The sequence below is a fragment of the Cebus imitator genome, unplaced genomic scaffold, assembly GCF_001604975.1.
Source record: "Cebus imitator isolate Cc_AM_T3 unplaced genomic scaffold, Cebus_imitator-1.0 Scaffold70, whole genome shotgun sequence".
Taxonomy (NCBI): domain Eukaryota; kingdom Metazoa; phylum Chordata; class Mammalia; order Primates; family Cebidae; genus Cebus; species Cebus imitator.
This window is the reverse complement of record NW_016107385.1, coordinates 3,995,516-4,011,590: the sequence shown is the minus strand read 5'-3', so window position 1 is coordinate 4,011,590 and position 16,075 is coordinate 3,995,516. Positions and strand designations below refer to the sequence as shown.

Here is a 16,075-nt window from a genome sequence, read left to right as displayed (position 1 = left end):
GTGCAATGATGCAGTCTCGGCTCACTGCAACCTCCACCTCCCACGTTCAAGTGATTCTCCTGCCTCAGCCTCCTGAGTAGCTGGGATTACAGGCGCCCACCTCAATGCCCATCTAATTTTTTGTATTTTTAGTAGAGACGGGGTTTCACCATGTTGGCCAGGCTGGTCTTGAACTCCTGGCCTCGGGTGATCCACCCACCTTGGCCTCACACAGTGGTGGGATTATGGACATGACCCACCGCCCCCGCCACAAATGTTTTTTATATTGATATTTTACAGCCCGATGTAATAATTTGCATATGTTTAGGCCAAGCACATCCTCTCCAGTTTGATACAGAATCATCATCCCCCATTATGACACATATATCTGCCTGGCCCCTAATGAAATTTTCCTCTGGTCTCCTGCTGGTTGTTTTTGAGAGTTTTATCATCACCCATAGATTGTAAACAACCTAAGTTGGCTGTAAATATTGTTGCTAGGCTGATGACATCAGGAAGAGCTGAAGACAGAGGGAATGGCAATAAGGTATGAATGAGGAGGAATGAGTTCATGTGAACCCAAGGATAAAGAAGGTCTTCTCTGACGCCTAATAAAGAAAATCAGGATTCAGTTGCAGAGGGCCTATATTCTTTCTTGCTCTTAGGGATGAATAAGAGAGAATCCCCACAGGGAGACACTGCTGGAGAGAGTCGTACTGGGGAGGCAGCTGGAGCAGCAAGATGCTGTCGAGACCAAAACCAGGGGAGTCTGAGGTGGACCTGCTGCGCTTCCAGAGTCAGTTTCTTGCAGCTGGTGCAGCCCCAGCGGTGCAGTTGGTGAAGAAAGGAAATAGGGGCGATGGTGATGCCAACTCAAACCGGCCTCCGCTACAGGACCATCGGGATGTGGTGATGTTGGACAGTAAGTGCCCCGGAGGTATGAGGCTGAGAAGTAGACAGGGTACAGCCTCTGCCCCTCCCTCTTCCTGATACGGTTGGATTCAGATACATTGTTATTTCAGACACTTGCTGCAGCCCCATTTTACAGAGGAAGAAACTGAGGCTCAAAGGGGTTAAATATCTTACGCAAGGTGACAGCTTGAGCCAGCACCCCATGGAAGCCAAAGCTTGCTTTCTTAGGCTGCAGTGACTTCCTAGGAAGGTGCGTATACTCATGTTTGGGATCTTTTCCTTCTCAGATCTTCCAGATCTGCCCCCAGCTTTGGTCCCTTCTCCCCCGAAGAGAGCCAGGCCCAGCCCTGGCCACCCCCTGCCTGAGGATGAGGACCCAGAAGAGAGGCTGAGGAGGCATGATCAGCACATCACTGCTGTCTTGACTAAGATTATTGTGCGTCTCACTCTGGCTGAGTAGCATAAGATGTTCTTGGGCAACAGGGATATTGGATGCTCGGGGTGGGTAAGCCTTATGAGTGGAGGGTGCTTCAGAAAGGGAGACTTTTCCCCACTGCAGTCTGGTTGGGGGGCTGGCTTAGAGTCACTTTGCCCTGAAGGGAGGAGGGTCCATAATCCCCCAGAGTGAGGTTGTATCATTCAGAACTAGGCTAATAAGATAGGGTCCAGCCTGGGGAAGTCTGTCCATTGTGCTTCAAAACTTTGTGCTTTGTTGCTACAGGAACGAGATACAAGTTCAGTGGCCGTGAAGCTGCCTGTGCCCAGTGCTGTTGCTTTCCCCCCTGTGTTCCATCGCTCTCGGGACACACAGGTAGGCAAGCGGAAGCTTAGGTGGTGCTTAGGAGACAGACAGGTGAGTCTCATAGGCATCTTCTCCCGACAGGTAGTTTTAATGATGACAGGCAATTTCATTTACAAAGCAGGACTGTACTAAGCACTTCATACCCATTACTTCTTTTAATCTTCATAACAAACATATAAGGGAGGTATCATGATGATATCTTGGGGATGAGGATTCCTTATTCCCATTTTTCAGATGAGGAAACTGACACCCCCTAAAGAAATAAATAACTTGTCCAACACCAGACATAAAATAGGTAGAAGAGCCAGAACTTCAGCCCAAGTCTGTCAGATTCTAAGATCTTTACTCCTATAGGCCTCTCCTTTTTTCTGAGGACTAGCGTTATGACCCCTGGAGACTGAGCAAAGCCCCTTTTATCTCTTTGTTCCAGAGACCTTGGTATAAAGAGGCTGAGAGGAAAGTGGGATAATGAGCATCAGTAACTTGGGTTTTCTTTTTGCCCCACAGGGGAAATCAGCAACATCTGGTAAGAGAAGCATCTTTGCCCAGGAGATTGCAGCAAGGAGAATATCTGAAGCCAGGGTCCCATCAGCTGGGGAAGTTGTGCCCAATCTGGGCCCACCAGAGGGTGAGCTGGTTTGAAGAAGCTTGGGCTTGGTCTTTTTAAAAGACACAATCATACGGTTATTTTTGAAGACATGTCTACCTGCCTCAAATGGGAGGTGCATTTGAGCCATCTGAAGTAATCTGAGAATACAAGTTATGGGAGACTTGGGTCCATATCCCGGTCTCAGGTGCTGGGAGTGAGGCAGGCCATTATGTAATCCTAAGAGAAAGGGAATAGTCTGGCAGAGACTGTAAAATAAATGTATTGGCCAAGATTCCTTTAATGATGCAAATTATTAGCCGAAGAGCCAGGAGCAGGCCCCTAGCTATAGATGGCTGCCTGGATATCCAAGAGAAGAGTCAGAAATTAGGGTGTTTCTGGAGGAAACCTTTTCATAATAGTATTAGGGAAGTAGTGAGTGGAGAAGCCACCTGGAGTCCTATGCCAGACCAAATGGGGTCTGCACTCTGTCTAAAGAAAGCTTGGATCTGTACCTGTCTCCAGGGCTAATAGCCTTATAGAAGAGGGCCAGAAAGCCCAGTTAGAGCCATGGAGGACAGAGCAATTAATGTGGCCATACCTTTCTTCCAGGTGCTGTGACCTGCGAGACACCGGCTCCTAGGGAACAGGGCTGCCAGCTTCCTGGAAGCAGCCACAGCTTCCAGGGACCTAATCTGGTCACAGGGAAGGGACTCAGGGGTCAAGAAGCTGAGCAGGAAGCCCAGACTATCCATGAAGAGAATGTAGCAAGACTGCAGGCCATGGCTCCTGAGGAGATCCTGCAGGAACAGCAGCGGTTGCTGGCGCAGCTTGGTATGGGTGCCTTGCTTTCCTGCTGAGACCAGGCTAGGAGGGGACCACCACTATTGAGTAAGGCTTACTGTGAGTTCCGGACACTGTGCTGAGTACTTTAATACTTTTTTTTTAATTTTTGAGACGGAGTTTTGTCCTTGTTGCCCAGGCCGGAGTGCAATGGCGTGATCTCGGCTCATCGCAACCTCCGCCTCCTGGGTTCAAGTAATTCTCCTGCCTCAGCCTCCCAAGTAGCTGGGACTACAGGCACGTGCCACCGTGCCCAGTTAATTTTTGTGTTTTTAGTAGAGTCAGGGTTTCACCGTGTTCACCAGGATGGTCTCAATCTCTTGACCTTGTGATCTACCCGCCTCGGCCTCCCAAAGTGCTGGGATTATAGGCATGAGCCACCGCGCCTGGCCAATACTTTTTTTTTTTTTGAAATGGTCTTGCTCTATCACCCAGGCTGAAATGCAATGGCATGCACTTCATGCATGCCATGAAGTGCTCACTGCAACCTCCGCCTCCCAAGTTCAAGTGATTCTCCTGCCTCAGCCTCCCAAAGAGCTGTGATTACAGATGTGCACCACCATGCCTGGCTAATTTTTTTGTATTTTTAGTAGAGACGGGTTTCGCCATCTTGGCCAGACTGATCGCCAACTGCTGACCTCAAGCGACCCATCCACCTCGGCCTCCCAAAGTGCTGGGATTATAGGCATGAGCCACAGCGCCCGGCCAAGGACCTGCTAGTAACCACTGTCCTTATATAACTGTATTACCCTGGTGTAGTATACACTATGTGTTATTATAGCTATACTCTAGTATAACTACAGTCTCTTCTATGCTAAGCTATACCTGCCTGCCCCATGTCTGCTCACCAAAATGCTAGGCACTCAGTCAATCTTGTTACCCACTGTATGCTAGCACCTCTACAGAGTATGTGTTAGGGCTCAGTATGGTGCCTTGCACCTGTAATCCCAGCAGTTTGGGAGGTTGAGGTGAGAGGACCGCTTAAGGCCAGGAGTTCAAGGCCAGCTTGGACAACATCGTGAGACCCTCATCTCTAAAAAAATTAAGATATGAAAAATTAGCAAGGTGTGGTGGCGCACGACTGTAGTCCCCTGGGAATTTGGGAGGCTGAGGCAGGAGGATTGCTTAAGCCCAGGATTTTGAGGCTGCAATGAGCTATGATTGTGCCACTGCACTCCAGCATGGGTAACAGAGCAAGACCCTGTCTCTTTAAAAATATATATACAGCCTGACCAACATGATGAAACCTTGTCTCTACTAAAAATACAAAATTAGCCAGGCGTGGTGGCATGCATCTATAATCCCAGCTACTCAGGAGGCTGAGGCAGGAGACTCACTTGAACCTGGGAGGTAGAGGCTGCGGTGAGCAGAGATCATGCCACTGCACTCCAGACTGGGTGACAGAGTGAGACTCATCTCAAAATTATATATATAAGCTGGGCGCGGTGGCTCACACCTGTAATCTCAGCACTTCAGGAGGCTGAGGTGGACAGATCACCTGAGGTCAGCAGTTCGAGACCAGCCTGACCAATATGGTGAAACCCCGTCTTTTAAAAAATAATAATTATATATATATATATATATTTGTTTGTTTGTTTTGGCCCTAGTCAGCATTAACTTAGTCATTTTACAGCCACTTACATCGGAACTGTCACCTGAAGCCAGGCACAGGGATAGGCATAGGAACCTGGGCCGGGGGACTGTGATGGATGGAGAGAAAGGTGGGCCTAGTGACCCCACAGGTGTAAGAAGACTAGGTCATTAATGGATCACAGAAGCATCCAGAAGTCTCAGGTCCAGGCTGGGAAGCAGCTTGTCCTGTCCTTGGCACCTACAGATAGGCAATATTCAGTAGGTTCCAGGTCTGTAGGAGGCCAGGGAGGATCTGTCTCACTCACTCTCCCCTCTACTTTCACCTCTAGACCCCAGCTTGGTTGCTTTCTTGAGATCTCACAGCCGCACCCAAGAGCAAACAGGAGAGAAGGCCTCTGAGGAGCAGAGGCCAGGAAGACCCTCTGCTAATGTCACCAAGAAGGAGCCCCTCATGTCATCTTCTGCCAGTGAGCCCAAGAAGGGAGACAAGCTGGAGCCAGAAGCCCCAGGTTTGTGGGAGGTAGGGGTCAGATTTTGGTGGATAAAAGTAGGGGAAAGTGTCCCTTCTAGGCCTAGGAAATGAGAGAAGAGAGAAGCTTCTCTGCTTTTGGACATCTAACATTAATCCTCATTATTGGCTTCAAGTCAGTCCTCATTGCTGATGCATGTCTTCTTCCTGCATATGCTTCCTGTTCTCTTGTCCTCTTACTGCTTCTCCACCTTCCCTTTTAAGGGGCAGCAGTGCGTGGTGGCTGAATCCCGCCCCACCCCCTCCCCGCAGACTACCTTCCTGCCCCTGCTGTAGCTGCCCCAGCTCTGGCTCTGTCCATCCCACTGTTCTCTCTCTCTCTGCTCACAGTGTTGAGGGGAAGATGTCAGGGCCAGGGTAATGGGAGAGGCAGAATCTGACAGAGGTCTTATGAACATGCCAGACCAGAAGCAGAGGCCAGTGGAAGTACTCATTTCCCAGAAACTAGATTATTTCATTAGTGATTAACAAAAGAAGAAATTGAATTATGACAGCCCGGAACCTCATGCTCCTGGAGGAACTCCAGGCCAGCTGAGCAGGTTGGGTGGGGGTAGGCATGAGGGAGGAAAATGTGGGATTTGTTTCTGTATTCTGCCCCCCAGAAGCAGTATAGCTGCCTCCTCCTCCTCCTCCTCGTCCCCACTCCCGTGCTCCTTTAAGTGCTGATACTGGAGAGTGGAGAGGCTTCCCGATATGTGTGGTCCTCCCTTCTTTCTCTTTTTCTCCTTTTTTTTTCTTTCTTCCTTCTCCTCCTCCTCCTCTCTCCCTTCCCAACAAATCCTTGGGGTCAACAAGGGGCTGGAGTCCAGGATGGAGTATGTCTGTCATATTTGAGACTTTCATCCCAGCCCTAGGAGTTACAGTCTCTGGGCCATGTCTTTTAGCCATAACTGAAAGTAGAAGCTGTCAGATCCTGGAACAGAGGTAGATGTGGCAGCTGCTGTGTGACGATGGAGACTCCTGTGGATACTGAGCTGAGCCCTTTGGGGAATACTGTCACGCTCTGTCTCCCCAGCTCTGGCACTGCCCGTGACCCTTCAGAAAGAATGGCTGCACATGGACACTGTCGAGCTGGAGAAGCTCCATTGGACCCAGGACTTGCCCCCTCTCCGGCGGCAGCAGACACAGGAGGTGAGGAAGGCCAGCTGGCCTATGAGAGGAGGGGTGAGATGGGTCGGGAGAGGAGCTGCTGCTCTTGCCCTCAGAACTCGTGCCTTTCTATTGCCCAGAGCCTGAGAAGCATCCCTCCTTTGCTCTCACCCATCTTTCACATGACTCTGCCTGGCCCCCAAGGCCAGATAAGCCCCATATCTGGTCGAGGTAGAGTCAGTACCTAAGTCCTGAAAGGCCTGGGATTAAAGGTGGGGAGTGGGTGTGGGAAGCTTGCTGGTACCCCCAGGCAATTGTCCTCTTTCTCCATTAGAGGATGCAGGCTCGATTCAGCCTTCAGGGAGAACTACTGGCCCCTGACGTGGACCTGCCCACCCACCTGGGTCTGCACCACCATGGAGAGGAGGCAGAGGTGAGGCATGGGACTGGAGAGGATGGGGCAGCTCTTTTAACAACCCTGTGGAAAGGGATCTCTGGTCAATTGCCTTTGACCTTCTGCATGCCCTGTTCTAGTTCATGCCCTTGCAGTGCATTGTTTCTTAGGCTTAAAATCCTGATCCTCTCTCCACATTCTGATCAGTTGCTAGAACTTGCTGATCTTCTGTCACCTCCTTATGATGCCTCCTGCACTGTGGCCTTGCATCCTCTGTCTGCTGGCTTTCCATGCCCTCCGCTCTCTGCCCCCTGCCATTCCATGCCTCACGGGGCTGCTGTGCTGATTTCTCCTGGCCCACCTCAGGCCATGCCTTGCCTCTGGAAGTTTCCCAGCTCTCCTCTGCTCACAGAATAACGTCCTGGCCTCAACTGGGCAAGACAGTCCTTCCACCTTCTGTTCCTGCTGACCCTGCTGCTCTGCCTCCTTCACTTCCTGCTGCACCGCACTGCTGGCTTCTCCCCATGCACCTGTGCTCAAGGACCTATAGGACTCCACCCACTCCGGGGAATGCCTTTATCTTTTGCTCCATAACAGGCCATCAAAGCTCTACCCATCCAATGAGACCAGTTCGATTTTCCAGGTCCCCTTCTCTCTTTGTCCTGTCCTCTGGTCACACATTAAACATCAGTTACCATGTTCCTCTGCATCTGACTTATGACATGGTTACTTGTATGCAAGTTTTCTCTTTACCGGCTTGAAGCTCCATAGAGAGCAAGGCGAATTTCACTTATTTACCTTTGTCTTCCCTGTGATACCTTGCTTGGTGTTTTGAGGGCACTGTGCTGTATCCTGGATGCTTCTGACTTCTTGTTCCTGCCCTAGAGAGCAGGGTACTCCCTACAGGAGCTGTTCCACCTGACCCGCAGCCAGGTGTCCCAGCAGAGAGCACTGGCACTGCATGTGTTGGCCCAAGTCATAAGCAGGGTGAGTGGATTGCCAGCCTGGTCCTGCCCACCCTGTCCTTCACCCCACAGCCTCAGACTTCCCCATCTCCTGCCCTTTTCACACTGGCTCACTAGCCAGATATGTGCTTTAACAACCTAGGATCATAGCGGGGCAAACAAAGGATTAGGGCAAAGCCTCTAGATAACTTCAGCATCTTCAGCAAGGTTTTATCCTCCTGTCCCTAGGCCCAGGCTGGTGAGTTTGGGGACCGGCTAGCCGGCAGTGTCTTAAGCCTCCTTTTGGATGCCGGTTTCCTCTTCCTACTGCGCTTTTCCTTGGATGACAGAGTGGATGGGGTCATTGCAGCTGCCATCCGTGCTCTTCGGGCTCTGCTGGTGGCTCCTGGAGATGAGGTACCACAGGGATAGGAATGGGGCTTGGGCTTGGAGGTGTCAAGGTCCCTATTCCTATTGTTGGGTATGCCCCATTGCTAAGGCTTTACAGGCAAGATGTAGAATGGGATGGCAGGCGTCTCCCTCGTCTCCTAAAGGCCCCAGAGCCCAGGAGCCTTGCCTTTCTGGTTTTTGTTGGGGGAGCATCCTCTCTACTCCTAGACCCATTTCCTGGCCTCTTCAGCATCACCCCCTGTCTCCATTTCCTCTGGCAGGAACTCCTCGACAGCACCTTCTCTTGGTACCATGGAGCTTTGACGTTCCCTCTCATGCCCAGTCAGGAGGACAAGGAAGATGAAGATGAGGATGAAGAACACCCAGCAGAAAAGGCAAAAAGGAAAAGCCCTGAAGAAGAAAGCAGGCCTCCACCTGACCTGGCCCGACATGATGTCATCAAGGTAAAGGGACAGCCTCTTTCCCATCCCATGGCCTAGGGCACACATGCTAGAAACACATGCTGAAAAGAGGGGTCATCAGTGCCCAGGGCCCAGCTGCAACTGTCAGTGGGTTTCTCTCTCCAACCCCCAGGGGCTCCTGGCTACCAGCCTGCTGCCTCGGCTGCGCTATGTGCTGGAGGTGACCTACCCAGGACCTGCTGTGGTTCTTGACATCCTGGCCGTGCTCATCCGCCTGGCCCGGCATTCCCTGGAGTCAGCCACAAGGGTGAGGAAAAGGAAGCGGGGAATGGGAAAAAAGCCTAGCGGGGCCTGCTCTTGACCCACAGCCTCCCTGCTTCCCTTTTCCTTCTGTCACCCATAGGTCCTGGAGTGCCCTCGGCTGATAGAAACCATAATTCGAGAGTTCTTGCCCACCAGCTGGTCTCCTGTTGAGGCAGGACCTACCCCCAGTCTATACAAAGTACCCTGTGCTACTGCCATGAAACTACTTCGTGTCCTGGCCTCAGCTGGGAGGAATATTGCTGCTCGGCTGGTGAGCAGGGCACAGGGCAAGGGAGGGGGGAATGCATGGGACAGTGTTGGGTTGGGAGCTAAACATAGCCCCTGAACTCTGGGGAGCCAGCTCTTGCCATCTTCCTCTTCCTCTTTGGTTCAGTTGCTTAGAAACGTGGCAGAAACCACCAGATATGAACCTGTTTATTGGAGCCTGGTGCATCATACAGGCCTACTGTGGTCTCGTGATGTGATAGGAGGTCTCCCTGTTCCCTAGACCCAGATCAGAAAGGCCTCATGCACATAGGCACTCATCACCCATAGCCAAGTAGCCCTAGAGAAGGTGCCCAGCAAGTCTTGCTAAAAAGAGGGAGGGCTAGGTGTGGTGGTGGCTCATGCATGTAATACCAGCACTTTGGGAGGCCAAGGCAGGAGGATCACTTGAGGCCAGGAGTTCAGGGGCCAGCTTGGGCCCTGAACAAAACAAAAGCAAAAAATTAGCCAGATATGGTAGCACATGCCTATAGTCTCAGCTACTTGGTAGTCTGAGGTAGAAGGATCACTTGAGCCCTGGAGGTCGAGGCTGCAGTGAGCTATGATTGCACCACTGCGCTACAGCCTAGGTGATAGGTCGAGACCCTATCCGAAAAACACTACTACTGGCCAAGTGCATTGGCTCACATCTGTAATCCCTGCACTTTGGGAGGTCGAGGTGGTGGATCACTTGAGGTCAGGAGTTCAAGACCAGCCTGGCCAACATGGCAAAACCCTGTCTCTACTGAAAATAGAAAAATTAGCCAGGTGTGGTGATGCTCGCCTGTAGTCCCAGCTACTTGGGAGGTTGAGGAAGGACAATTGCTTGAACCCAGGAGGTGGAGGCTGGAGTGAGCCAAGATCGCACTGCACTCCAGCCTCGTTGGCAAAGCAATGCTCCCCCTAAAAAAAATAATAACAGGAGCCAGGTGTGGTGGCTCATACCTGTAATCCCAGCACTTTGGGAGACTGAGGTAGCTGGATCATGAGGTCAGGAGTTTGAGACCAGCCTGGCCAACATACTGAAACCCCGTCTCTACTAAAAATACAAAAATTAGCCAGGTATGGTGGTGTGTGCCTGTAGTCCCAGCTATGCAGGAGGCTGAGGCAGGCGAATCGCTTGAACCCAGGAGGCAGAGGTTGTGGTGAGCCGAGATTGCGCCACTGGACTCCAGCCTGGTCAGCAGAGTGACTGTCTCAAAAATAATATTAATAATAAATGATAAAAAATAACAAAACTAAAATTTTAAATAAATAATAAAATAAAAAGGAGGAAGGGCAGGGTGGATGAGGTATGACTTTGTGGCACCAGAGGGACCTGAGTCAAGGTTGAGTTGAACCACCCTCTGTCCAGCTGAGAGTAGCTGCACTTGAGACTCGCAGCTGACCCTGATCCCCAGATTATGCCCATTTCCAGTTGAGCAGCTTTGATCTCCGGAGCCGCCTGTGCCGCTTCATAGCTGAGGCTCCCCAAGAACTGACCTTGCCCCCGGAGGAAGCTGAGACACTGAGCATTGAGGCTCTCCGTTTGTGGGCGGTGGCTGCCTCCTATGGCCAGGGCGGTGACCTTTACAGGTAAGGAAAGGCAGGCGTAGGCTCCCCCATATACACCCTCAGTTCTGCTCTTCTGGTCAAATCAAACACCTCAGCCTTGCTCAAGGTCCCAAGCTTGAAGGGAGGATAAGAATGATGGGGAGGGCTTCTGCCAGGTATGAAAAGGCTTGGGAGTCAGGCCTAGCCAGGGAAGAGGGGGACAAACCTGGGTTAACCACATTCTGTGCTCAAAAGCATTGGTATCTGTGAAATCACATGTGAATTCCCTGTTGCAGGCAGCCTTGAAGGACTACATCCTTTCCATTCTTTAGGGCTGAGCCTTCCAAGGGTGCCCTGCTCTTTCTCATCCTTCTTCACCAAACTGCAGATCCCTGGGCTAGGGCCATGACTTGTGTCTCATGTCTCCACCTGCCTTCATACAGTGAAAATCAGTCCCTGTTCTTCCCTAGGGACCTCTACCCAGTGGTGATGCGGGCCTTGCAGGTGATGCCGCAGGAGCTCAGCATCCACCCGCCTCAGCCCCTGTCCATGCAGCGGATAGCCTCACTGCTCACTCTCCTCACCCAGCTGACCCTGGCAGCTGGCAGCACCCCCACTGAAACCATCAGGTAGAGTACAGCCAGGGCCCGCAGAATAGGTGGAAGGTTCCTCCACAGGGATGGGGTGGCTGGAGCATAGAGGGGTGTGAGGCAGCCAGATCCTCACTGTGGCCCCCTTTGGCACTTTTGTAGCAACTCTGTTGAGGCCGGCCTCTCAGTTACCTCCTTAGTCGCTTGGACACAGGTGTCTGGGCTCCAGCCTCTTGTTGAGCTGTGTCTAAGGCAAACCTTGAAGTTGCTGTCCAGACCTGAGATGTGGAGAGCCGTGGGCCCAGTGCCTGCTGCCTGCCTGTTGTTCCTGGGTGCCTTCTACCAGGCCTGGAGCAAGCAAGTGAGTGCTGCCTGCCAGCCGCCCACCAGACCCCCACACCCTGCCTTCAGCTACATTCCACCCATTGCTCTGTGTCCCCCTCTCCGCTCCTACTTCCTTATTTCCTGTCTTCCCTTTTAATTCCTACCCTTCCTCCTCTTTCCACCTCCATATCCCCATGGAGCATCCAAGGAACCATGTTGGTGGGACCAGAGAGCCTACGCAGCGGCTCAGCCTTCCTGGAGCCTGTGTGCCCTCTCTTTATGCCCCCTAAACATCAGGGCCTTCTCTCTCTTCAGAAGGCTTAGCCTGCAGAAGCCTCCACATGTAGTTTTTTGGGCTCTTTAAGAGTGGTGGCACTGGCTTGGGTACACAGGCGCTAGGAGAATGAATGGCTGGGCCATCAGCTCAGTGAATTCCTTGGTCCTCCAGCCGAGCTCATGCCCAGAGGATTGGCTCCAGGACATGGAGCGCCTGTCAGAGGAGCTGTTGCTGCCGCTGCTGAGCCAGCCCACCCTGGGCAGCCTGTGGGATTCCCTTAGGTATGTACTGTGTGTGGTAGCCAGGAGAGGCAGGGGAGGTGGCGGTTTCTTTCCTTGTGGGATTTCTGGGTCCAGCTCCTGGGTCCATCCCAGGGTGCAGGCCCTCAGCCCAAGTGAAACTTGAGTCCATAGCAGGCAGCAGTAGGGTGGGCTCTGAGGAGTGTGGGCACTGACCTCCACAGCCAGGCCCCCGTTAGTCTTGGGTACAGACCGAGCAGTTCTTTTCCAGCCTGGCACACACCAGGCCAGAGTCTCCCTCAGACTCTCCACTTCATCTACAGGCACTGCTCCCCTCTCTGCAACCCGTTGTCCTGTGCGCCAGCCCCTGAAGCTCCCCCAAGCCTCGTGTCACTGGGCTGCTCGGGAGGCTGCCCCCCTCTCAGTCTGGCTGGCTCAGCCTCACCCTTCCCATTCCTCACTGCCCTCCTCTCTCTTCTCAATACCATGGCCTGGATCCACAAGGGGCTGTGTGGCCAGGTAAGTGTGGGGTGCCTGGTTAGGGGCAAGGGAAGGGACCAAGATGGCAGGAATCAGAAATAAAGTAGGAGGGTGGGTTGGGCGTGGCAGCTTATGCCTATAATCCTAGCACTTTGGGAGGCTGAGGCAAGAGGATCACCTGAGGTTGGGAGTTTGAGACCAGCATGACCAACATGGAGAAACCCCATCTCTACTAAAACAAAATTAGCCGGGTGTGGTGGCACATACCTGTAATCCCAGCTACTCAGGAGGCTGAGGCAGGAGAATTGCTTGAAACCGGGAGGCGGAGGTTGCAGTGAGCCAAGATAGCGCCATTGCATTGCAGCCTGGGCAAGAAGAGCAAAATTTCGTCTCAAAAAAAAAGAAAAGAAAGAACGTGGGAGGGTGTCCCATGGGGAAGGGAGGCCTTCTGCCAGCACTTAGTTCCCTGAGTCTGGAGAGAAGGGCAGCCACCTGGGGAGCCCTAGAAGGCATCAGAGTCAATTTCTAGATCTGAAGAAAATTGCTCTTCCTCAGTTGGCTGCCGTATTGGCTGCCCCGGGACTCCAGAAGTACTTCCTCCAGTGTGTGGCTCCTGGGGCTGCCTCTCCCCTCACACCATTCTCTGCGTGGGCCCTGCGTCATGAGTACCACCTGCAGTACCTGGCACTCGCTCTGGCCCAGAAAGCGGTGGGTCCCCCTGTCTGACAAGTCCTGCCCCCACACCCCGTTATCCCCGTCCTGCTTCTGTGGAACCCAGCCTGCTTCTGGCAGGCCATGCGGCTCCCACTTTCCTCCAGACACACCCTGGACCTATGCCCTTGAGCCTCACTTGTATCCTCTTCCTCAGTTCTCTCTGCCACATCCCCTTCGCCCTCTCTCCTGCACTAGATCACTCCCTGCTTTTCTGTCTGCAGGCAACACTGCAGCCATTGCCAGCCACCCATGCAGCCCTTTATCATGGTATGGCCTTGGCCCTGCTGAGCCGGCTGCTGCCTGGAAGCGAGTACCTGGCCCATGAGCTGCTGCTGAGCTGTGTATTCCGGCTGGAGTTCCTCCCGTAAGTGCTTGGTCAGTGGCATCAACTCAGCCCTTTTGGATTCTGCTGTAGTTGTTAACAGAGCAGCCCTGAATTCGGAGCCAGGAGACCCAAATTTTACTCTTTCTTCCACGGATTACACTTAGCCCTTCTGAGCTTCCATGACCTCATTAGTGAAGTGAGGATCAGGCTAACCACATCCAAGAATGATTGTGAGACTTCAGTGTCACCGCATGGCTAAAAAAAGTGTATAAATCAGTTACACGTAGGTAATAGCCATCAGCTACTGAGTATTTACTCTGTGTCTGATACTTCCTTAGGTATTTATCTACATTTAAGTATTTTATCTGGGCCATGAGATAGATACTATTATTCTTCTTTTACTCTGAGGAAACTGAGGCACAGAGAAGTTACATAAACTAGGCAGCTGGCTCTAGCATGCATCCTCTTAACTGATAAACAGCACTGCGTGGGAGGTTGTTAAGCGAACAGGGAGGCATAGGTCTGGACGTAGGAGCCTCAGAGAAGTTCCCAAGAGCTGCCACAGCCTCCACGTGCTGTGGTTCCAGCCCTCATTTTTGGTTTTTGGGTCCCATTACAGGGAAAGAACATCAGGGGGTCCAGAGGCAGCTGACTTCTCTGACCAGCTGTCTTTAGGAAGCAGCAGGGCCCCTCGCTGTGGGCAAGGGGCTCTGCTAGCTCAGGCCTGCCAGGACCTCCCCAGCATCCGCAGCTGCTACCTGACTCACTGCTCGCCAGCCCAAGCCAGTCTGTTGGCCTCCCAGGCTCTGTACCGAGCAGAGCTACGGCGACTCCCGACCCTGCTACTGCCTGTGCCTACGGAGCCACTGCTGCCCACCGACTGGCCCTTCCTGCCACTGATTCGCCTCTACCACCAGGTTTCAGACACCCCCTCGGGGCTCCCTCCCACAGACACCGTGGGCACAGCCATGCGGGTCCTGCAGTGGGTGCTAGTTCTGGAGAGCTGGCGCCCCCAGGCCCTCTGGGCTGTGCCCCCTGCTGCCCACCTGGCACGGCTCATGTGTGTGTTCCTGGTGGACAGTGAGCTGTTCCGGGAGTCCCCAGTACAGCGTCTGGTGGCAGCCCTCCTAGCCCAGCTCTGTCAGCCTCAAGTCTTGCCAAACCTCAACCTGGACTGCCCACTCCCTGGCCTGACATCTTTCCCGGACCTCTATACCAACTTCCTGGATCATTTTGAGGCTGTCTCTTTTGGGGACCACCTCTTTGGGTCCCTGGTCCTCCTGCCTCTGCAGCGTCGGTTCAGTGTCACTTTGCGCCTCGCCCTCTTTGGGGAACACGTGGGAGCTTTGCGAGCTCTGAGCCTGCCTCTGACTCAGGTACTTTCTCAGCCCAGCAGGACCTGCTAAGGGTAACCTGCACTGGGTCCAGGGGTCAGTCCTGAGCCGTGAAGAGTTTTGGAAGACCTCAGCTTCCTCATCTTACTGCTTGGGGGCTTTGAGGGCATTAAGAGAATCAATGAAAGGGATTTAACATGGGGCTGGGTATGGTGGTTCATGCCCATAATCCCAGCACTTTGGGAAGCTGAGATGGGGGAGATCACATGAGGTCGGGAGTTTGAGACCAGCCAGGGCAACAAATAGGGCTAGTAAAACCCCATTTCTACTAAAAATACAAAACTTAGATGAGCACGGTGGAATGTGCCTGTAGTCCTAGCTACTCGGGAGGCTGAGGCATGAGAATTGCTTAAACCTGGGAGGCGGAGGCTGCAGTGAGCTGAGATTGAGCCACTGTACTCCAGCCTGGGGGACAGAGCAAGACCCCGTCTCAAAAGACAAAAGAAAAGGGTTAACATGGTATCTGGCATATGGTGGGTATTCATTACCAACGCATAGCTCCTTGCTCATCAGTGCGACAATCTAGATAATTAGAGATATACTGAAAACCAACATAGTTCCAAATTATTCAGATTCTAGGTATTGTCAGGATTCAGAGAAGGGAAAGATCACATTTGGCTTTGTGGAAGAAGTGGAGATTGACCCAGACACTGTTGGTTGGGTAGAATTTGAATTGGAAGGAGGTAGAAGGGCAGGGGGTTGCTAGCAGAACAACAAAGCAAAAGGAGCATGACAAAGGGCAGAAGGAGGGAGGAAAGATTTCTGTTGGGAACTTGCTGGAAATAAGGCTAAAAATAAGAAGTGAAGTCTGAGAGGGCCTCAAATATCAGGCCAAGAACTTTAATTCATAATCCGTAAAGAGTTACTATGTTATGGCTGGGTGAGGTAGCTCATGCCTGTAATCCAATATTTTGGGAGGCCAAGGCAGGAGGGGGCCAAGAGTTTCAGACCAGCTTGGGCAACATAGCAAGACGCTATCTCTACAAAAAAATTTTTGAAAATTAGCCAGGCCTGGTGACATGCCTATAGACCCAGTTACTTGGAAGCCTGAGGCAGGAGGATCCCTTGAGCTCAGGAGGTTGAGGCTGCCAGTGAGCTGTGATCACACCACTGCATTACAGACTGGGCAACAGAACAAGGTTCTATTTA

The 16,075-nt window shown here is 52.3% G+C and overlaps 1 protein-coding gene across 3 annotated transcripts in view; it reads left to right on the top strand.

The window, feature by feature from the left end:
* The window catches only part of RPAP1 (RNA polymerase II associated protein 1), a 26,925-nt gene that overhangs the window by 7,795 nt on the left and 3,055 nt on the right, over positions 1-16,075 (top strand). For 2 of the 3 annotated variants that reach the window (XM_017531009.2, XM_017531008.2), the window contains exons 2-22: positions 645-901; positions 1,179-1,327; positions 1,613-1,702; positions 2,201-2,321; positions 2,892-3,113; positions 5,045-5,224; positions 6,260-6,375; positions 6,668-6,766; positions 7,613-7,714; positions 7,921-8,088; positions 8,343-8,525; positions 8,656-8,790; positions 8,887-9,057; positions 10,468-10,625; positions 11,054-11,212; positions 11,336-11,534; positions 11,946-12,055; positions 12,337-12,532; positions 13,049-13,201; positions 13,429-13,571; positions 14,152-14,908. In XM_017531009.2, the coding sequence (XP_017386498.1) occupies positions 721-901; positions 1,179-1,327; positions 1,613-1,702; positions 2,201-2,321; positions 2,892-3,113; positions 5,045-5,224; positions 6,260-6,375; positions 6,668-6,766; positions 7,613-7,714; positions 7,921-8,088; positions 8,343-8,525; positions 8,656-8,790; positions 8,887-9,057; positions 10,468-10,625; positions 11,054-11,212; positions 11,336-11,534; positions 11,946-12,055; positions 12,337-12,532; positions 13,049-13,201; positions 13,429-13,571; positions 14,152-14,908 (3,792 nt within the window). In that variant the 5' untranslated portion in view covers positions 645-720. Of the gene's footprint in view, positions 1-644; positions 902-1,178; positions 1,328-1,612; positions 1,703-2,200; positions 2,322-2,891; positions 3,114-5,044; positions 5,225-6,259; positions 6,376-6,667; positions 6,767-7,612; positions 7,715-7,920; positions 8,089-8,342; positions 8,526-8,655; positions 8,791-8,886; positions 9,058-10,467; positions 10,626-11,053; positions 11,213-11,335; positions 11,535-11,945; positions 12,056-12,336; positions 12,533-13,048; positions 13,202-13,428; positions 13,572-14,151; positions 14,909-16,075 lie in introns of those variants that run through there. The other variant, XM_017531012.2, reaches the window with a different exon arrangement.